Genomic DNA, 23513 nt, shown 5'->3' with positions numbered 1-23513 from the left:
GTGTGGTCTGCTGGAACCCAATCTCTTCTCTTTTTCTCCTCCCCAGATGATTCCTATTATGTAACCTCGTATTGTCTGTGGGAAATGTAGCAATAAAACTTGAAAAATTAAACCCCAAACCTAAGACAACATTGTTAGTTAGTTAGCCAGGATGTTATTTTTGGTTAAAAATATAAAATTTGCTATTTATACAATTAACAAATCTAACAAAAATGCAGTAGTGAACATAATCTATGCTGGAAAATGGTTACTTGTGTAACTGTTATTACTGTATAGCACACCATTGGAATGTCAAAATAATTGAATAAATAAAAAAAAAAAAGAGTTTCATTCCAAATATGTTGGAGACAGGCTTTTGAATGGACAAAGCACTTCAGAACAAACTTTACTAATTGAACCTGCCTTGGTTGGTGAGAAGGATGGAGGGCTCTTCTATTTCTCTTTTCTATGACTGTAGTTAAGCATTTTTATGCTGCCAGATTGCTAGTGAGCAGAGAGAGAAAGAGAACTGGCAAATGGGAGCCATCCATAATAAGTAGCTGGAGAAGGTTAAGTTTTGACTGCCATCAAAACTATAAAAGCAGCAAAGAATCCTGTGGCACCTTATAGACTAACACGTTTTGGAGCATGAGCCTTCGTGGGTGCATATATATACCTGCCCCTGGAAATTTCCACTACATGCATCTGACAAAGTGGGTATTCACCCGCGAAAGCTCATGCTCCAAAACGTCTGTTAGTCTATAAGGTGCCACAGGATTCTTTGCTGCTTTTACAGATCCAGACTAACACGGCTACCCCTCTGATAATCAAAATTATACCCATTGGTTATATGGAAGATAGTAGTTATACTGTAGATAGTAAGTGAATTGTTTGTTGTTCTCTTACCAGGGTGACCAGACAGCAAATGTGAAAAATCGGGACAGGGGGTGGAGGGTAATAGGAGCCTATATAAGAAAAAGACCCAAAAATCGGGACTGTTCTTATAAAATCGGAACATCTGGTCTCCCTATTCTCGTACCAAACTGGCACCTTTTGGAACAGCTGATACTACTGTATGCATTTGGGATGAAGTCCTGGCTTCATTGAAGACAACAGCAAAACTCCCATTTCACCCTTGGCAGTTTACTTCATTAGACAATTAGTTAAGGCAAGAATAGCTGCCATTTTGTCACTTGCTAAGTGTTCAACATTCCTTTCTTGAGTCCTACTTGGAAGCACGTCAGCCTTTAATAATTGGAGCTTCATCTGGAAGAAGGTTAAAAAAAAACAGAACTTCATCTTTTCTCTTGCAATAAAAACTACTTTGCTTGGTCTTCCATGTTTCACATGGATGGAGATAATACACATGTCTAAGGTCTGTAACATGATTTTGCATTAAATGTTTTTATGAAACCAGAGACAAATATAATTATTTTCCTTTTACTAGCTTTTCCTTCCTCCCGGTCATCAGTCAATTTAGTACTTCACACAAACATTGGAAGAAACAAAGGACATTAACAAACTAGAGTAGCCTTGCACTTCCAACCATATAGTTAAGGATCAGCCAATGTTTCCATTATAAAGATCTTCAGTACCTCAGCTGAGATGTTGCATACTGTGTTTCAGACAAGAGAGAAGTTTTACAGCTAACTATAAATTTGCCATTTTTATGACACTGAAGAGAGTTTGCATATTTGAAGCTTTAGTAGATAACAGAATTATAATCATCTTATCCCTAAGGACACTGTTCCAGATTTTTTTGGTAAACATTTTGTATTCTTCCAATTAGAAAATTATATAAAATTAAAAAGTACATTGGTAATTAATATTAAAAAGACTGAGCTTAAGCTTTCTTCACAATAGCATGAGTTTTAAAAGTGTCCTTAAATCTGAATTTGCTGGCTGTAAATATGAACAATATATTTATCAGGAAGGTGATGGTAGCTGGTGGTTCTGAATACAGGCAAATCAGATGAACTCCCTGCCATCTTTTCCTTGTCTCTTTGCCCGCCATTTTTGTTGCTTCTTTTTGATACACGCACCATCACCACCCACTTTGGGCCATACCGAAATCTCTGTTATATAACAGATTATGTTGTGAGGGTGTGATTGTACCATTTACACAGCACAGAGAGATGAGAGTCAAGCCCTACCTTTGCAATTTCCTTTTATATGAAATGGAAGGTCCCACATTCCTTACTACCTGATGAGAGTCTGAGGAAGAGTAAAATAACTTGAACCTTTGTCCACATATTTTCTTTGGAATAATGTCAGGCAAAAAAGGAACAACCATAAATAATTAACTATTGGTGTTGGTTCAGAAAGATCCATTTGTTTCCCATTTCTGAGATTTGCAGCTGTCACCACTTATTCGAAGAGCCCACTTTAAGATGGGCCAATCTAAACACTACTGGTGTGTCATGAAAACATTCTGGCTTTGCAACGGCTGACGGAACTGAATGCCAGAAATGGTTATGATGATGTTTTGGAGACTAACCCAAGTTAAGGGACAAAGATTTTCACCAGAGTGTTGCTTGCAGATAGCTGCTCTCTGAACTTTTCTAACCTTAGTTGATGTTACTGAACAGAATCTAATCTAGCCTGTCCTCTACTTCAGTGAAGGAACTGTCAGGGGACCCAGACCACCTACAATAGAGACTAGATAACTAGAACGTTTTCAGCAGATGTTGTATGGCAGCATAAAAGTCTTTGTTCTAAATTCCCAGCCCATATCTTGGATACAGCTCTGAGATTAAGTAGTGAAAGGAGGACAAACTGTTAAATTTTCTAATGTCTTACATATTTGTCTGATCCAGCAAGATTTACCAAAATTCATCCATAGTTTCCAGCAGCAGTCTTTTGCCTATTAGTTTATCTTCAAATGCTTCCATCTGAAGTCCAATATACGTGTAGAAATTATTGGAAATAATCACTCTAAAGAGTTAGATTTTGCCACTTCCAGGACTTTCAAATGGATTTCCATGAGGCCAATGGAGAAATGTGACCCACTGTATTTTGTTCATTTGCAACGCACTGACAATTCACTCTTTTTAGTGATGAAATGACAAAATATTTTCCTGTCTTCCTCCTTCCCAGGTGGAAAAGGAAATATTGCTGTGAAAAACCCTGCCTTTTGTCATGTAAAATATTAATTTTTGTTACATTTTATGGAGAAATTATATATTGTTTTGCATCGCAGGAAAATCTAATTTTTACCAGCATTGAGAGGGAGTTCTGAGCAAGGAGGAATTGCAGGATCTGGCCCTATACTGCTTTTTAAAAAACTTTAATATTGCAAGGATTTACGCATGCGTTTAATACTATGCGATCTGAGCAGTCCCATTAACTTTCATGTGTAAAGTGAAGCATTTGCACAAATCCTTGTGGGATAGAAGCCTTAATATGAAGTTGAATATGTTGCATAAATTGCATTGTAAGATCTGCAGATAAGGAGCAACTATACAAAGCTTAAATCTTCTTAATGCACTTTGACCTAAAAAAGCATATATGCTTTCCAGCTGATGATATATTTATTTACCTGTATCTGATTCTCTTAGCCCCGCTGTTAGCCTCAGGCTTCTCCAACTGCATGAAATCAAAAAGTGTTTGGCAGGTTTTTTAAACTAGTACTTTTTGATTGAGACATTTGCTTTGGCTGAGGCAGCTAGCCCTTCCCCATGAGAAAGAAACAAGAAATAAGAGCATTCATGCAAGGAGATTGCATGCTACAATCCATCTGCTTTCTGCAGAGAGGAGTGCGCAGGCTTATGCCACCTGGCACTCGTTTATTTTGTTGTTAGAGAGGTAAGAACCCTCTTATCTTTCAGTGCCAACAAAGTTGACATTATTCTTGAATGCTGACACATAAACCAAAGATCCAAGTACACAGTTGACCTAGCAGCTATTTTCCGTCCTTGCACTGTTTTAACAAGAAGATGCTCCAAGCTGACCCTTTCTTTTCCCTCCTTCATAAAAGCATGGAAATTATTAAATATTGAAATTAAAATATATTGTTAAAAAAATGACCAAGAAAAACGTATTTTGACAAGGCTAATATGCACTTGAGGCAGTCCAGATAATTTCCCAGTGAGAAAGCAGACCTCCACTTCTCTCAGGAGACAGTTGGATAAGTTAGTCACCACAGACAGTGAGAAACTTTTATTGGCTTGCAGAGCCCATTGTTATGCGACAGCCTTCACTTGATACCTCACAACTAAATATGCTTGAGCAGATGGAACAGGTTGGCCTAGACCTGCAATGCTCTGCCATGATGGCGAAGTCTAAATAAATCTCTCCGTGGTAGGATCTCAGCACATCATGGAGGAGACTGAGAAGCACAAACCCTAACAGACATACAGACTTTGGGAGTATCTTACAAATGTTTGGACTGAAAAACAGGGATGTGCCCTAAATAAAGCAAGCAATGTCTCTTATAACATAGTCAGACACAAAAAGAAGGTTTACCAGCCCTCTCTTGCAAATTAATTTGAAAGTGCCAGTGTCCCTTAGAATGGGGATTCTCAACCTTTTTCTTTCTGAACCCCCTACCTCCCAACATGCTATAAAAACTCCACGGCCCACCTGTGCCACAACAACTTTTTTTTGCATATAAAAGCCAGGGCCAGATTTAGGGGAAAGCAAGCAGGGCAGTTGCCTGGGGCCCCACACCATGAGGGGTCCAGTGAAGCTAAACTGCTCGGGCTTTGACTTCAGTCCTGGGCGGTGGGGTGACGGCAACATGGGCTTTCTGCCCTTGGCCCCAATGAGTCTGATGCCAACCCTGTTTGTCGGACCCCCTGAAACCTGCTTGTGGACCCCAATGGGGCCGTGGACCCCTGGTTGAGAACTGCTGCCTTAGCAGCACACTGGCTCCTTCTTGGCATGTACACTTTTTGCTTCAAAGAACAGCTGAAATCAGTCAGCAGTAGAACCTTTTACTGTAATAGATTTAAACGTCCTCTCCTGGAAATCGCACTTGTTTTTGACCGTCCTTTCTGCCAGAAAAAGAGGCGAGACTACAAGCAGAGTTGTCTCCTCTTCCTCTTAGAAAACAGTTTACGTTTACCCTCCCTTTTTTTCCTTCTTACCAAAAAACTGTTTGTGCTTTAATGTCAGTTACATAATTAAAATGAAAAGCTCTGTTTTTGCTAGGAATAGAGGTTCCAATTGGCCCTTCTCCAGCTGATTAAGAAGTTAACTGGGTTAATGGTGGGAAGGAAAGAATCCAGGTTCCTTCATTACACTGGAGATGAAGCTGTTTATATTTGACATCCTCACGCTCCTTCCCCCTTGCAAAAGTGCTGGATTCTATTACGGATCTTGTTCTCCTGTGCAAGCTCCCCCTGCAAATTCTTCTCCTTTCATCCTAAAACAAGAATTGGCAGAGCTGGAGATGACTCATATTGCATGTTTCTTGATGGCTAAACTTCAGCTTCCATGTTTACCATGTGGAGACTGGCAACCAACATAGGACTAACTGCTCCAGTGAAAATTGAGACAGCTTCTTTCCCTTGAGCAACAGCGCCAACAGTACTTCACTTCTATTAACTCACCATTTTGTGAGCCTCTCAGTACTCCTCTGCCCCCTGAGTTCAAGCACTAGATCATTTCATAGTAAGCTGTAAATACACAGTTGATCTCATATAGGCTGGGTGAGTCAGAGAATAATGTGTAAATTACACCTGATGGTTCAAAGCTTTGATGGTGAGAGAAGGATTTTTGGATAATTGCAGACCAGGAAATATTGAGTCATCTTCTCTCAAACAAGGTTGAAATGTGGACTGACAGCCTGATGCGTGCTTCCACACAGGCCCCAGCCACCCTTCAACTATTGTTCAGGTTAAGCCCTGCCTCGAGACTGGCATCACTCGGGAATCTGAGAAGGGTACAGCACTGAACTTTCAAATTCTTATGAAGCATGAGAGAATTAGCATTCATGACATGAGGCTAGAGAAAATTCACCATAAATGGCTTTCGTGGGTAACCCACCTCCTTCATAAAGCTTTTCAGCAGTAATGTGTACATGCTACTCTTTGTTTCTTAAATTCATTGCCATCTGTGTTCATGTCTTTAGATGAGAACCCTCAAGAGCAGAGATTTAGGTTTTGTTAGGTAGAGTTTACCTGTGTTAGAGCCCCATATACATATAGTCCAATGCCCCAGTTTTGCTTTGACATAAGGCAACTGGCATAGAGGACCAAATACTGATACCACCGAGTAGTTGAGATCAGTGATACTGTCCAGTTATTACTTGATGTTAGTAAGAGTGTTGGAATCTGACCCTTACTGACTCTCATGCTCCCCTGGAATGAATGTGATCCCTTAATTATGTTTTGACGTAGAGTATTTTACAGTCATGATAGAGAATCAACATCTTAAATCAAGTTTCTCCTCTATTTTTTTGAGCTGCTATCTAACCAAATTACTGACACAATAAATAATCTGAATAGTGATTCAAAGTCACTAAACAATTCAGCAAATCATTAAAATACATAGTTACAATTTTACTAATTATTCCCCTTTTTATTTACTTTATTGATGATTGTCCATCACTTCTAAGAATTTGTCTTCCTGAGCACTAATCACTCTATGCTTTAAGGAAGATTTTGTGTTCTAAATCTTCTCTTTGTTTTTGCTGGCAGCATGCATTTGGCCATATGCTCTGCTTATACTGGCTGCCAAATTCTTGGATTCTCAGGCTTGTTAAGCTGTGTGAAATTTTGTTGTTGACTTGAATGAGAAGAAAAGTAAGTGAATGATTGCACTTGTTGTTATGGCCATCTGTGTGTGAGAACCAGGCCTCTCACCTTGACAGGAACTGTTAAAACAGACAAACTACAGTATGAGTGGGGTGTAAAATAATTACTGCTTCTAAAATATCTCCTGGCACCCACATTTTATCAGTGTAACTTTTATAGGAATGATGAAAAGGAAGGACCAAATTCTGTTGTCCTTAACTGAGGAAAAACTGCTTTTAACCTCAGTGGGAATCTTTCTTAAAGACTGGAGAATTTGGCTCTGAGAGATTAGGGGGTCTCGTTAAAGAGGGAGGGGAGAAAGTTGAAAAGATGGAAACTTTTTGGTGTTTAGCAAATGGGCAGCTTTCAAACGCTTTAGGACCACTATACTCTTATATTTGAAATTGAATCTGAAATCATAGAGCAATGTAGACAGTGAGGCATTGATTAAGTCAGTAAAGACGTACGGCCCTGGAGTACACACTCTACATGTTCTCAGCTGGCCCAAGCCCTGCCTCCCATTTAAACTGCTAGTTTTAGCAGTGTAGTGTCCTGCTGCCTTCCTACTGCTGGAGCCTTTCCTGTCCATGGGAAAAGACTCTGGCAGCAGGGAAGCAGCTGGAAAGGCTGCCAGTTCCCTGCTGCTGCAGCCCTTTGCACCGCAGGGAAAGTCTCCAGCAGTGGGGAAAGGCTCTGCGGCGGGTGAGCAGCCTTTCCCTTTCCCCCTGCCAGAGCCTTTCCTCGCTGCAGTGAAAGTCTCTAGCAGTGGGGAGTAATTAAAGCTGCCTTTCCTCTGCTGGAGCCTTTCACTGTAGTGTGGACGTGGTGTGTTTTTTCACTGTGGCTTGTAGTTAGCTACATGTAAGCTGCACACCACTGAAATGGTGTCCCGTGTAGACATAGCCACAGAGATGAAGAAAACCTTTTAGGTCAGATATTAGTTACTCTAAGGCAGGGGTCTCAAACTCCTAGCCCTCCAGCAGTTTTGGGGCCGGGTCTCTCCCTTGGCCTGCCCTGCCGCCCCTGGGTTGATATACTGTGACAGTAACTGTGCATCTTAAAGCTTTCAGCACAATGGGTGGGTGCACCCTTTCCCTCCTCTGTACACAATATTTTGTGTGTTGTAATGAAACTGTACATTGTAGAAAGAATCCTCATCATTGCCAGATAAACTGAGTGCATGTGGTATGACAGATAACACTTTGTATCTTTGGTTTCGAAAGCTTAAGTCTCTACCACTTGTACTAAATGAGAGTCTGTTAGTTGTAAAGTTATGGTTGCAGCCACAAGATGGAGCCATAAAACTCTGGAGGATGTGTGACATTCCAGGCAATAGAGGGCAGTGGTACACACTTAGGTCCTGATCCTGCAATAACTTATGTACATGCTTAACTTTATGGACCTAGGTAGAGTTAAATATGGGTGTATTTGCGGGATTGGGACCGTAGGCACGTCAAGACAGTGTGACTCATCCTTATCTTCTAGAGAAGTGAAGAAATTCATAACCTATGCCTATAAATGAAACCTGGGTATTATGTTCAGATTTCATTGACTATAATGATGTGCAGTACTCAGAGTATGTGTTCAGCTGTATGAAGATGACACCACACAATATCTAACCTTTTCAATGTTCTCTTTTAGCACTGCTTTAAAGGTCACTGCATCTGGTTAACTCCAGATATCTTGAAACAGGATGGAAATTGGGGAGCATGGAGTAAGTTTGGCTCCTGTTCTCGAACCTGTGGTACAGGGGTAAAATACAGGACACGGCAATGTGACAATCCACAGTAAGTTCAATATACACCAGGTTTTTTTCCTTATATGTAGTGAATGACTGTGGGGGAATTTCTGTTAAGTTACTGATAAAGTAATGCACCAAGGAGTATTGCATAGTGCAGATTAAAAACAGGGTATGTCTACACTTACGGAGGTGTGTAGAGTACAGACACTGCATGCACAGCTAGCATGGGTATAAATAGAAGAATGGATGGTGAGGCACAGCTCAGGTGAGTAGAGAAGAGAGCCTGACGGGCCTGAATCCCCAGGCTGTACGCGTTCACAGCTCTCAAAACGCCCTAGCAGTGCTTCCCACGTCTACAGTGCTATTTGTAGGGAAAGGTTCCAGCAGTGGGGAAAGGTTCTGGCAGTGGGGAGCCACCGGAGCTTTTCCTTGCTGCCTCCCTGCTGCCGGAACCTTTCACTGTGGTGTGTAGTTACACTGTGGTGGGTACTGTACTCCACCATAAATGTAGACATAGCCTGAGAGTCTGAACTCCTGGATTATATGCTGCCAGCATTTCTACTGACCCACTTTTTGCCCATGAGGAGATCATTTATCTTCTCTGTACCTCAGTGTACCCATCTGTGAAGCTGGTTATAACAGTACAATACATTACGTGGGTCTTGAAAGCATTATATCCATTATTAACATCAGTGGATATTGAAACAGTCCCTAAGGGATTTGTAAAAACAAAACCCCCTTGCTTCGCTCATTAATACTATCGTTAACCATTATTTTTCTTTCCTCTTCACAGCCCAGCTAATGGAGGCCGTACGTGCATGGGGCCAACCTATGAGTTCCAGCTTTGCAACTCTCAAGATTGTCCTCAGGATTCTGATGATTTTAGAGAGGAGCAGTGTAGACAATGGGATCCTTACTTTGAATATCAGAATACGAAACACCACTGGCTCCCATATGAGCATCTCGATGGTTAGTGATTCCCCATCTTGTTCTAATGTTGTCTTAGCAAATTCAGTCCCAGTTTTGATAGCTCTGGAGACAGAAATTCATTGTCTGACAATGAGGTGCCACCTGGGCATTAGCGCTGCAGGCTTCCCCTGGTCCTCTTACCAATGTGCATCACCCTGGTGAAGGAGAGAGCCCCTCTTGGGGTGAACAGACAGTTCTACTTTCCATCCCTGGCTCCTCTGCTTGTGCTGTCAGCAACGTTGCAGACCGTTGATACAGAAGCAGGAATGGGTTGTTAGTTTGTTTCCTTAGTGTCTTGAAAACATGATGAGGGAGATAAAAAAAAAAAAGAAATTTCAGACTTTACAACAGTCAGTGGGAGCTGCTGTTCATCTTTAAAATCAGGACATTTAGTTCAATTCCTTAGTATGGATTAAGAGTCCTAACAGGCAGCCAAGTTTTAAAATTTTGGCCTCAGCAAAGAATGGATAATAGAGTTGGCCACATCTGGTTTCTCAGATCCCAATAGAGGAAAGGCTCTTCTTAAGGGCAATCATAATGCATTCAGCCTGAGAGTTGATGGGAACCAGGAGTTAATGGCAAAATGCCCATGTAGTTCATTTCTCTGAATTGCTCCCCAAAACAATTTTCACTAGTGCTTTGTTTGTTTCTTCCGTTTTTGTGCAACCTGGGATTTTAAGAGGAGCAGATGCAGATAGCTTCATTGCTTCATTTCAAGATGTACATTTTCTTCCACAGAGAGGGGCTCACAGACCTATGTGTAAGGAATATTCTTCTACAGCCTGACTCACTGAAGCTAATGGGATTCTTTTCATTGACTTCAGTGGGCTTTAGATCAGACAGCTACCTGGTCTGCTCCATTTTTTATCATTAATCATCTGCAAACACTTGGAAGGTGGTAAGGTGATAGGGAATAGCCAGCATGGATTTGTAAAGAACAAATCGTGTCAAACCAATCTGATAGCTTCCTTTGATAGGATAACGAGTCTTGTGGATAAGGGAGAAGCGGTGGATGTGGTATACCTAGACTTTAATAAGGCATTTGATATGGTCTCACATGATATCCTTATTGATAAACTAGGCAAATACAATTTAGAAGGGGCTACTATAAGGTGGGTGCATAACTGGCTGGATAACCATACTCAGAAAGTAGTTATTAATGGCTCCCAATCCTGCTGGAAAGGTATAACAAGTGGGGTTCTGCAGGGGTCTGTTTTGGGACCAGCTCTGTTCAATATCTTCATCAACGACTTAGATGTTGGCATAGAAAGTACGCTTATTAAGTTTGCGGACGATACCAAACTGGGAGGGATTGCAACTGCTTTGGAGGACAGGGTCAAAATTCAAAATGATCTGGACAAATTGGAGAAATGGTCTGAGGTAAACCGGATGAAGTTCAATAAAGACAAATGCAAAGTGCTCCACTTAGGAAGGAACAATCAGTTTCACACATACAGAATGGGAAGAGACTGTCTAGGAAGGAGTATGGCAGAAAGAGATCTAGGGGTCATAGTGGACCACAAGCTAAATATGAGTCAACAGTGTGATACTGTTGCAAAAAAAGCAAACGTGATTCTGGGATGCATTAACAGGTGTGTTGTAAACAAGACACGAGAAGTCATTCTTCCGCTCTACTCTGCGCTGGTTAGGCCTCAACTGGAGTATTGTGTCCAGTTCTGGGCACTGCATTTCAAGAAAGATGTGGAGAAATTGGAGAGGGTCCAGAGAAGAGCAACAAGAATGATTAAAGGTCTTGAGAACATGACCTATGAAGGAAGGCTGAAAGAATTGGGTTTATTTAGTTTGGAAAAGAGAAGACTGAGAGGGGACATGATAGCAGTTTTCAGGTATCTAAAAGGGTGTCATCAGGAGGAGGGAGAAAACTTGTTCACCTTAGCCTCTAATGATAGAACAAGAAGCAATGGGCTTAAACTGCAGCAAGGGAGATTTAGGTTGGACATTAGGAAAAAGTTCCTAACTGTCAGGGTAGTTAAACACTGGAATAAATTGCCTAGGGAGGTTGTGGAATCTCCATCTCTGGAGATATTTAAGAGTAGGTTAGATAAATGTCTATCAGGGATGGTCTAGACAGTATTTGGTCCTGCCATGAGGGCAGAGGACTGGACTCGATGACCTCTCGAAGTCCCTTCCAGTCCTAGAGTCTATGAATCTATGAATTATGTTGTTTAGTTAGGGGTGTGATATTTTACTGAAATAATTATACCATCTTATTCCCCTTCCTGGACAGAAATAAGGCTACAGGTGCCAGTATAGCTGCATCCACATGTGGGGGGCTGTGCCATTTAACTATCTACCAGTATAGTTAAAGGGATACAACTTTGGTGTGTAGACAAGCCTTAAATTCATGAAACTATGGTAGAAAGTGCAGTTCTAACACATTCAGGGCCACACACCACCCTTTTATGAAAATAAGTGCGTATAAATTGAATATTTTAGTGGATATACACTATTCATAGTCTGGGAGCAACATACATTTTTATCTTACCCTGTCTTTTCTCTAGAGAGTCACTTTGGCAGATCCGCCTGAAGTTAGGGTCTCCATCTCCCTACATTTGGCTGGCTGTTGTCTTCCTAGTGTTAATCCCATCAAATGGGGACAGCTCTGAGTCCTCTCCCTCGAAAATGCTCTGTTCAATGCCATATCCTTTATCACACCACATGCTAACACATCTTCCTTTATGACATCCCACCACTTTTTCTTGGGTTGGCCTCTCCACCTTTTTCCTTCAGTCTTGCTCTGTTGGACTCTCTTCCCCACATAGTTGTCAAGACTGCACCTTACGTGACCGAACTGTCTGAGCCTGCAGTCCCTCACTTATGGGTGTTATTTTGAGCATGCCTCTAACATACTCATTCTTCACATGGTCTGTCTTGCTTACACCACTCAGCCATTTGCATTTCTGTGGAACAGATCGTTTGCTTATCATGGTTCTTTGTTTCCTAACACTCAGTGCTGTACATTAAAACTGGACGGGCCATCATTTTATAGTCTTTCCCTTTTAATTTTACTGGTATCTTCCTGTCACACACAACACCACTCATCTCTCTTCATCTGAGCCTGGCATTTATGATTATAGCTCTAATTTCCTCCTCAATTTCCACATTTTCCAAGATTCTGCAGCCCAGATACTTGAAAGATTGTGTTTTCGGCATTGTCTGCCCATCTGGTGTCAAGGATAATACTTCCATGTTCACATTATTGACACTGCAGACTGTTTCTCTTCTCCTTATTTTGTCCCCAAGTCTCTCCAACACATTTCTCCTTTTATCAAGATCCTCTTTTAGACTGTCCTTCTCCTCACTGCATAGAATGATAGCATCTGCAAACAACAGGCTGCCAAGCTGCTGCTTCTGTATGTTCCTCAGGAGGGTGTCCAGGACAAGAATGAAAAAGAAAGGGCTTTTGGCTCACTGTACTCCTTATAATCAACTGAACCTCAGAAGGCTTAGAAATTTGGTGCTTTGTCTGCTGTACTGCATGCACATACCTTTGGGCTAGCTTGTGCCTTTTGGACTGTGTGCCCACAGGATGGCATACAGTGGAATAAGAGCCCACCGTATGCAACTAGTCAATGGGCAAAGCAAGAAGTGTGTGTGAAAATGAGATACAAAGAAGCCATGTTTGAGGCCCTAGGTTTATTCAGTCCTTAACCAGTCATTTCAGCTCTGTTGCATGTTTTCAGCTCACCCAGAACAGATTAGAAGAAAGAAATGCAATGGTTTGGCTGTTTGCACATATACTGGTGGTAAAATTACCTTATTCATGGTCTGTCAGAGTGCCTGTCTTGTTTGATGACTTAAGCTATCGTAGATCCAAGCACTGCAGTAGTAGAGAATAACGTTTTTGTTTAGGAGCAAACAGTCCAATACTCTCCTAAGACTCTTTGGAAGCCAATGTCACATACAGTGTTGAACTGTTACTATTCAAGGGCAAAATCTTATCTGCTTTTTCAGTTTTAAATACAGTGAGCATTGAGGCAGAATTCCACCCCTTGGGTAGTGGGGCTCTGAATTGCCCAAACATAGGTCAGATTGCACAGTACAGAATGCAGCCCCTTAAGAAGTAAAATGGCTTCTTTGGATATGTCTACCCTGCATTGTTAACTCGGGTCTGTGGGACCTGACTTTGTGGACTTGATGTTTCCAACTACTGCTTGAGCATCCACACTGCAATTTAAACTCCGGCATATGGTTGCTGGACCTGGGTCCAAGAACCATGCTAATGCGTCTGTACTGCACTACACAGACCTCCTGACTCGCGTCTGCGGCTTGAGTGCTGTCCACACTGCAAAATGGTAGGGCTTGGACCCGAGTCTCAGGAGGGCTCGGGCTCTGACCTGTCCCTCCTCCCCCCCACCCCCCGCAGACTCCTATGAGCCAGGTCTTGAGTGCTTGCTAACGCAAGTCAGACTGAGTCGTGTGTAGACAGAAGGTGGACATGGGCTCAAACCTGAGTCAGAGCCTGGGCTCAGTGTGCAGCGTAAACTCAACTAAGTCACTTAGGGTTTGTCTACACTGGGGAAAACGAAAAAGCCACAGCTGTGAGTCTCAGAGCCTGGATCAGCTGCCTTAGGCTTGCCGGGCTTGAGCTACAGGGCTAAAAATAGCAGTGGAGACATTCCCAGTCAGGCTGGAGCTCAGGCTCTAAACCTGGCCAAAGAGGTCAGTTTACCTGGGCTCTGAGATTTGCAGCTGTGGATCTTTTTTTGCAGTGTTGACAAACCCTAAGATACAGTCCCAAGAACAATCTATTGGTTCTTTTTTATCCAGCAGTTTCCAACTGAGCCTTTGTAGAAAAATGATAATAACAATTTAGCATTTATTGGATGCAGACAGTGTGCTCAGCGCTGTATGAAAGATGATGCAGGCTAATAGCTAATACTGCTGCCATTCAAGCTGACATTCATAGCTTGAGCAAATGAACTGTTCAAGCTTAACAATAAAATATGGGGCATTTTGTCTTCTAGTTAAAGAAAGGTGCCGCCTGTACTGTGAGTCCAAGGAGACTGGTGATGTCGTGTATATGAAACGAATGGTACATGATGGAACCCGCTGCTCATATAAAGATTTTTATAGCATCTGTGTGCGAGGGGATTGTTTGGTAAGTAGCATCACTCCTGATGCTTCACTTTTAACATTTTTCAAGACTAGCTGATGCAAAAACTATCAAAACAGTCACTTGAATGTTCTTCTCTGAGAATGAATATTTAAGTGAGTGCCATAATGCTTTGGGCAGTGGAGAGATTTCATTACAATTACTGTCACAATATTGTGTGTGATATTTGCAGTTGCCATCACTTTGCATGGGAATCGATTCCAGCAGCGTCTAGTTCCACAAGTAGTAGTATATGCAGTGGTTTTTAAGATGAATCGTGACAGTTAGCTTTCGGTGAAGCTTTTCCTTCATAAGGCTTGATGATGATGGAACGTATAGTAAAATATGATCATACAGCAACTTCTGAAGGAAGTGGTGTTAAAAGGTAGCTGATGTGTATGCTGTATCTGTTTAATCTGGCTATGATCACCAACAATTTGTATAAATTGGGATCTGCTATAATTCATCAGTCTTTTAAATTACAGTTTGGAACAGAATTATAGCCCTGATTCAACACACCACTTCTGCAGGTGCTTAAATCCCAGTGTAACTTCAGCTTGTGCTTAACTTTAAACACACGCTTAAGACCCCTGAGTTAATAGTGATGCTTTCCTGAACCAGGACCCTAATGAATCACAAAATATATTTACCTAAGCTACAATTACTGCAATGACTGGAAATGTGTGTTTACCAATGTGCACTCTAGGGAAGTACTATAATTTTTTAGCTAATACTAAAAACCTATTTTTGATATCTTAATCCAAGGATCATTTGAGTTAAAGTTTGGATGAACAAGTAGCATTGTCTTTCCTCTCTGCTCACAGAAAGTTGGATGTGACAGGGTAATAGGTTCCTCTAAGCAAGAGGATAAGTGTGGTGTCTGTGGTGGAGATAACTCTCACTGCAAGGTGGTGAAAGGAACATTCTCCAGGACACCAAAGAAACCAGGTCAGTTCATTCAAGATGTATTGTTCTGGGTGAATGATTTCAGTGAGTTCTCTTGTTTGTTCACTCTGGATCTCTTTGCTACCATGACAACACAGGCCTATTGCAGATAGTTTTAGGCTTACCTATTCCAGCAGACACTGTCAGGACTTTATCTTTGAGATGGGTCTGGAGTTTGGAAGTACGTGAAAAGCTTTTCCAAGTTGTCATTCCTCTGTGCTAAGATCAGGGCCTATGCCTGCCACAGTTGGCACAGGGAAGTGGTTTTAATGGTTCTCCCCAAGAGACTTATAGACCGATTTGTGTTGCAGATTTCTCTGCAAACTAATGTAGCTCATCTATTGAATCTGATTCCATGGAATGCTATGACAGTATCTTATCTCCAGTCATTACCAGTCTGGAACCTGGATGTCCTGCTCTTCTACATTTGTGTGGTCACTTGGGGAGATAAGGAACCATTTTGGTCTGAAGTGGCATAAGTTTGCTGATGACATTCAAGCTGTTTTTGTTAACCCAGAGGTCACTGTCTCTTTCCTCTCTCGTTATCTGATGTAGGGATAGGAATAGCATAATTGCTTATGCCCAATTTGCTTTAAAACATCCTGAGTTTTGTTAAAATAAATCCATTTATATACAGTAAAACAGACTTGCCCTGTTTTTATCATATTGACCAGTTATTATTTTTTTAATATTGGAATAAAGGGTACATTAAGATGTTTGAAATTCCTGCTGGTGCAAGGCACTTGCTTGTACAAGAAACAGATGCCACCATTCATAATCTTGGTGAGTATTCATTTGTGATATATTTTCTGTACAGGCTTAGTTTGCTTCTCCCCCACTCCCCCAAGCTCCTAATGTGTTTGTGCATCGGTCTGCGCAAAAGAACCCTCCTCCCTTTACATGCACAAATTAGGAATTGGATCCTAATTCCCTCATGTTTTATTATTTAGCACCTTCACAGGATGATCCCAGAATCAGTGTGTCTGCTGCTATATGGGGTGATGAATTTCATTAGAGGGTGTGATAGCATTTGCATTGTCTTCACGTGTATAGTTCACAATATGCATCCTGTATTCAGCCTCTTCCCAGCTACCTCCAAAGCATACCACTGTCATTCTCTCTGTTTCAAATTCTGCACCATTGTTAATAGTAATGATGCTAGGATGGCCAATCAATCACAAAATTTAGACAGTAATTGAAATCCTCTCCTTACAGTGCAATGGGATCAGTAAGAAGCAGTGCCTGATAGGTTGTTATTAATTGGAAGTGGATTCACAGCTAATTCTGCTATGAATCATTCAAGCTTCTCTTTAGTAACTGCTTCCTTAAAAATGCCATTCATTACCCCCTGGCAGATCAGAATCGTGACCAATTCAGGAACCGCATTAGGCTCATTCTTCATTTGGGGTAAACCAGTTGCATTAGTATGACCACCCATTCCCCTCAGTCTGCTGCTTCTTCACAAGCCTGTACATACTGCTAATATAATTATACTTCAGGACTGAGCAAGGCACTGAGAGAGCCCAGGAGAGTGTGGACATTGAGGGGGAGGGTGATTTCTGAGAGGAATAGGCTGCTCAATCTGCTGTTAGTGAATGGAGTGGATTAAAATGTGTATAGTGAATAAAGAAACACTTTATCTTCTAACTTCAACACAAAACATAGGTCAACCAAGTACCATCGGACAAGATAAGCCAGTTCCTTCATCCCCAGTATAAATGAGGGGGTAGAAGACCAGCAACAGATAAACCAATGTGTGGTGTTACCTATTGTACTGCCCAGGCTGAAGAACATCTGACTGCTTTCCTTGTGCCCAGATGTTCCCTCCTGCGCCCAGCACAAGCAGCTCATGACTCTGAATCCAAGTGCAGCAGCTTCAGGCCATGTTTGCTGTACTTGAGTGAAAAAGACTGAATTGTTGATAGAAGCAGGATATAGGGATATTGTAGAGCAGGCCCAACTCAGAACCGGCTCCTCCACTTGGGGAAGCTGGTTTAATCAAGAGGGGAACAATGTAGAATGGAGAAAGGACTCCCTTAGATAGGACCCATGTTCTAACAGATGGAGGAGGCTGATCATTGCTGCTGCAACAAAGAGGTTACTCCAGGGGTGGGGACAGAGATGTGAAATGCAGACAGGTTGCAGTAATAGGAATCAGTACTTGGTGCCAGGAGGTCCACTTGGTCATCGACATCTAGATAAACACCTAGGGATTGCTGGGATACACGTTGGTACCTGTTTTTTAAGGTTATGGAGGGTTGTAAGAGATGTCAGGGAGCTGAATTTAGTTTTCTAGAAAAAGTCTTGTGTCAAGACTTTCCCTTTTAGTTTTCTCTAAAATGCCTCCAATTCCACGCTCCATTGAAACCTTAGGGTTTCAATATATGGATGAGTCTATGGAGCAAAGAGGAATGCTTTACATTCATTAGGCACCTGGGAACATTTTAGGAAGGGAAGGATTATATAGGGAACCAGACTGCTGGTGCATAAATTGACAGAGGCCTAAATTTTCCAAAGTGACTAGTGCCTGGGGATGCCTCAGTTTTTGAAGCCCAACTGGTTACATCTTAAAGAGGCCTGATTTTCAGAGGATGGGTACACAGTGCTTTCTGAAGATCAAGCCCTATTAAGATGTCTCAAAATGAGCCCCTGAAATGGAATCACCCAAAATCACTAGCCAGTTCTGAAAATCTTGGCCAGTGGTTGTTGGTTTATTTAAATTATGAAGTGGGGGAAAGCCTGAAGGTGCTGAGGAGCACTTGAGTTAGATGTACACATTTGCTGGGGATATCAGTAAAACAAAGACCACTCAAGTATCTGATAGTAGAAGATAGGACAGAAATTAACTGGAGAAGGGATGGGTTCAGATCACAGGGGTGTATCCTGGAAAAGTAACTGGAGCAAAATACAAATAGACACAGGGCCAAAATAAATAAATAAATAAAAATCCACAGAAGACTGTGTGTCAGAGTGAGAAAACAAAATGAGGTAAAGCAGAATGCCTAAAAAATTCTCTCTCAAACCAATGAGAGAACTGGGGAAGAACAGACACTGGTATGCTTGGAGCTCTTTCATCTAGCCTTCTACTGAAAAAAATATTAGAAATGAGATGAAAACCCCAAGTATTCATGTTTATGATGTTACTTCTAGCAATTAAGAACCAAGAAACAGGGAAATTCATTTTAAATGAAGACAACTATGTACCGGATTCTAAAGTATTTGTTGACATGGGTGTGGAATGGGAATACCGGAATGATGATGATAGAGAAACAGTGCAGACCATGGGGCCTTTGCGCAATGGTATAGTCATTCTGGTAAGTTGCTTGAAAACCATCTTCTTTGGAAGTGTGTCTGGGTTACACTGAGTCATAATGTTTTATAGTATATTAAGGTTCCTTTTGTGAAACACATTGTCATCTGCTTTAAGAATAAAAGTGATGTATTTTAATCCTTTTCGAACTCGCTCATTGCCACTTACTGGAAATGTGTTTAACAGTAATTCCAGGGTTGTATGTCAAGCATCCGACCTTCCCAGTTATTTCCTGTGGATGGCCTAGGAATCATCACTCGCTAATGGATATCCAACTTAGTAATCAAGCTGAGATGTGAACATTAAGAAAAAAAATCAGTGTACTACATCATAGTCAGATGTACATTACCCTTTAACAACATCTGCAGCGACTTTTGAAAATGGCTGGCACGTGATCCTTGATGCAAAAGGACCCTTTAATGGGGTCTCAGGTGGTTTAGTCCATTTCAGAATTTTAATTCACAAATCTTTTAAACTCTGCTCATTATACTGTACATTGTAAAACAGTAAATGCCGTGTAAATACTGTGGGCCAGACCCTCCACTGGTGTAAGATGACAGAGTCTCACTGAAGGCAGAGGAGCTGTGCTGATCTACACCAATTGAAAATCTAGCCCGCTGGAAGAATAAAAATTACGTTCTCTAAGGGCCAGATTTCAGTACCTTTACTCATGTGGAATAGCAACATATTCCATGAATGGTCCATTTGGCTTCAATACTACAGCGGAAGCTGGCTCTAAGTCATTTTTTATGTGGAAGCTCCATTCCTTGGTTAGGTAATGAGTTTATTATTCATAGAACTATCGTAAGAAAGGTTGTGTTTATTGCAGAGGTTATTACAATTCTTTCCACCTGTTTTAGTTAATCTTTGTATTTTTATTAATCTTTGTTGTTAGTAGAGTCACCATTATCATTGTACCCTAATGTTTGTCTCCTTTAGAATAGGCTATGGAAAAATTTAATGCTTTAAAGTCAATGCAACACTGGCAAGAAAAATCAATCCAAAGCAGTGACGGCCTATTTAAACGTGCAGTATAAGAATCCCTATGCTTCAAGGATACAGAGATACTTAACAGCAAGAACAGCTCTAATGGGTTAAAATATTTACATCTCTTGGGGGATGTTTTTATATTTGTGTCATGATTGTCATTGTGAGATTGATATAAGCTTTTTAAAGGTTTTATTTTGTCTTGTTTGCTGACTAGGTGATTCCTCATGGTAGTGCCAAGGTTTCTTTGACTTACAAATACATGATCCATGAAGACTCCTTAAATGTAGATAACAACGTTTTGGAGGATGATTCAGTAACATATGAATGGGCTCTGAAAAAATGGTCCCAGTGTTCAAAACCCTGTGGAGGAGGTAAAAAAAAAAACACATTTAAAACTGAGGAAAGGAAATGCCTTTTATTTTTTACACAAACAATTAATCTGTGGAATTCATTGCCACAAGACAGTAATAAGGCCAAGAGCTTAGCAGGATTTTATTTAAATAAAGGATTAGACAAATATTAGACAAATAAAGAATAAGAAAATCCATATTTGCATTAGACTGGAAAAAATGTGTAAGGAATATTAACCACCATGCTTCTGGATACAAGCTGAACAAGCATAGGGTTAGAAACAAGCTTCCTCTATGAGCAGCTTATCCCATAACTATCCATTGTCCATAACTGTCTGGAGCATCCCTTACTGCTCCTAGAGACAGGATATCTGGCTGAGATGGACCTTTGGTCACATCTGGTATGACAGTTTCTGTCTTTGTCCCTGTCCCTGAGTTGGCTGTGTGCTGATGAAAACTAGCATGTCAAAACTTCAAGCACATAATACAAATCACACCCCTTGGCAGATGAATTCTGAATCCTTTATGTCCAATGATCTTAGCCTCCAGTTTAGGGATCAGTGAGTACTAGACCCTGATCCTGATGAATGCTGGTGACCAGTGGTGCCTGGAGATAGGAGGTTTCAGCTGCTGTGCTGTTTGGCTGCTCTTTTAGGTGTGCAAATTTAGAGGACACTGATGAAACTTCTACTCTTGTAATGCCAAGAGGTGCCCCTTTAAGAACATAAAAACAGTCATTCTGGGTCAGACAAAAGGTCCATCTAGCCCAGTATCCTGTCTCTGACAGTCACCACTGCCGGATGCTTCAGAGGGAATTAACAGAATGGGGCAATTTATCAAGTGATCGTCCCCTGTCATCCAGTCCCAGATTCTGGCAGTTGGGGGTTTTGGGACATCCGGAGTATGAGATTGAGTCCTTGCCCATCTTGGCTAATAGACAATTATAGACCTAGCCTTCATGAGCTTATCTAATTCTGTTTGAACCTAGTTATACTTCTGGCCTTCACAATATCCCTTGGCAATGAGTTCCACAGGTTGACTGTGTGTTGTGTGAAGAAATCACTTCTTTATGTTGGTTTTAAACCTGCTGCCTATTAATTTCATTGGAAGATGCCCAGTTCTTGTGTTATGTGAAGGGATAAATAACACTTTTCTATTCGCTTTCTCCACACCGTTCATGATTTATAGACCTCTATCTATATCCTCCCTAGTCATCTGTTTTCTAAACTGAATAGTCTGTGTCTTTTTAATCTCTTCTCATATGGAACCTGTTCCATACCCGTAATTATTTTTATTGCTCTTCTCTGCATGCTTCCAGAAGAGTCAGTTCGTTATTGTGATTATAGCTTTGTTGTAAGAAGACAAAGAGGACTGGTAGTTCTGGGTGCTAAATAGGTAGCTGCTTGTAATGAGTAAAGTAAATGCTAACCAGATGCAATCTACAATCCCGTAGAATGGTCACCTACCCTTCAAAATACACCATTAGCCACGTCATGGACAAGTACAATCTGAGTTGTATGTAAGTATTGTAAATGCTGAAGATAAAAGAAGTATCTTTCTTAAGGTAATCAGTTTACGAAATATGGTTGCCGGAGGAGGACAGACCACAAGATGGTTCATCGGAGATACTGCGAGAGGATCCAAAAGCCAAAGCCTATTCGCAGAGTGTGCAATCCGCAGGAATGTTCCCAACCAATGTAAGCTTTGCTGTCCCTTAGAATTGGTCATAGCCCATGTCCAGTTAATGCTAATGCTCAACTGGAACGAAGTGCTTTCAGCTATCCCCATATACCTTCCTACTCTGACATGTGGCTGTTTTAGATTAGGAGCCCTTCACCATTATTTTACATGATTGCCTAGATAGTGTTATGCAATGCTAAAGTGTTGCTTGCAGAAACACTATTTCTGGGAATGACAGATCCTGCTGATTCTGAGATAGGTTAGGTCAGAAAAATACCCCCATCTTGATCCAAACACTTCTATTCAATGGACCAGAAGTGCAGTCATATAAATTGATTTTACAGTGTGAATTTAACTATATAAAAGCAAGCATATAGAGTGTTGTTTAAGAGAACAAATGTCATACATTTCTGATACAAACACCAATAAAACTCTCAGCTTATTTTTAAAGCTGTAAAGTTCAGGGAAGGGAATGGTTTGGCTCATGCAAGTTTTTGCTGAAACATTTATGTTGATTTCCATGGATATCCCAGGACAGCATTTTAAGAGGTTATTATTTGTGCTTCCTCCTTCTTGTTGTATATAGTCAATTTATTACGGATGTATTTATTCACATTTTACAGGTGCTTTTTTGTCTGGCAGCAAGTTAACCCTGTCACATGTAGGACTTACATATTTCTCTTGTTGCTACTGCAACAAGTAAGGAGTAAGTTGATCTACAGCTTTTATCTCTGGCAACTGAGTCTAGATTCCAATGCGTGTGATCAATAACTAGACAATACCAGCCAATATTTTGTAACTCCCTTCCAAAGACAAACACCAGAGAAGAAGTCAAAAAACTATGCCCCATCAACACAACAAAGATCAGGGTTTAACAAGTTTATTTACCAGCACTGACTTAATGACCACAATTAGAATTCTCTGCGTAAAGCTACAATCTTCTGTTACTCAGTTATGAGCTCCTTTCCAGGTAGTAAAACTATAAATGAAAGTAAAATTAAATTACACACGCACATGAGCCACAAAATTCAGATACGGATTTCAAAGACCCCAAATTTAAGGGTGCTTGGATCTGGAGTTTTGGCTCAGCCCATTATAGAGATATTAGCCAACTACAATATTCATATCAGGATCTTGGTTCTAAATCCCCAATGTTTGCGTAGTGTCTGATCTAGGGTTTTGGTTTGGGCCCCTCCCTAATTAAACTAGTAACTTCATTCTTACCTAGAAGGTGGTTTTAATCCTAAATGAGGCCTTCTCGTTCATAGGCGAGGCAGATTTTGATTGGACTCCTTAGCACTGAGGCCAACAGAATAAAACTGTAAGCTGCTGTTCCCTCACAATTAATGGAGGATCATTGCAACTCAGTTGTCCCAGAGATCCTCTTCCTATAAATGATCTTGTGCTCCAAGGATTGTTGTCTTACTCCTCTACTATGTAATTTCATAAAATCAGAGGTTAAAAAAACACGGTTACTCACCTTGTAACTCTTGTTCTTCGAGATGTGTTGCTCATATACATTCCAGTAGGCGTAAGCGCTGCGTGTGCACGTTCGTCGGAAAACTTTTACCCTAGCAACTCCAGCGGGCCGGCAGGTCACCCCCTAGAGTGGCGCCACTATGGCGGGTGATATATACCCCTGCCGGCCCACCCGCTCCTCAGTTCCTTCTTGCCGGCTACTCCGACAGTGGGGAAG

At 41.1% G+C, this 23513-nt stretch overlaps 1 protein-coding gene across 1 annotated transcript in view; it reads left to right on the top strand.

The window, feature by feature from the left end:
- LOC116837700 (A disintegrin and metalloproteinase with thrombospondin motifs 2) overlaps positions 1 to 23513 on the top strand; it is a 105370-nt gene that overhangs the window by 59526 nt on the left and 22331 nt on the right. Inside the window, exons 9-16 of the mRNA XM_075068310.1 lie at positions 8358 to 8503; positions 9251 to 9426; positions 14415 to 14548; positions 15367 to 15490; positions 16190 to 16270; positions 18638 to 18801; positions 20002 to 20158; positions 21702 to 21834. Of these exons, the coding sequence (XP_074924411.1) occupies positions 8358 to 8503; positions 9251 to 9426; positions 14415 to 14548; positions 15367 to 15490; positions 16190 to 16270; positions 18638 to 18801; positions 20002 to 20158; positions 21702 to 21834 (1115 nt within the window). The remainder of the gene's footprint in view (positions 1 to 8357; positions 8504 to 9250; positions 9427 to 14414; positions 14549 to 15366; positions 15491 to 16189; positions 16271 to 18637; positions 18802 to 20001; positions 20159 to 21701; positions 21835 to 23513) is intronic.

This window comes from Chelonoidis abingdonii, chromosome 7 (assembly GCF_003597395.2).
Source record: "Chelonoidis abingdonii isolate Lonesome George chromosome 7, CheloAbing_2.0, whole genome shotgun sequence".
Taxonomy (NCBI): Eukaryota; Metazoa; Chordata; order Testudines; family Testudinidae; genus Chelonoidis; species Chelonoidis abingdonii.
Note: the sequence above shows the minus strand (reverse complement) of the source record. Positions and strands in the feature narration are given on the sequence as shown.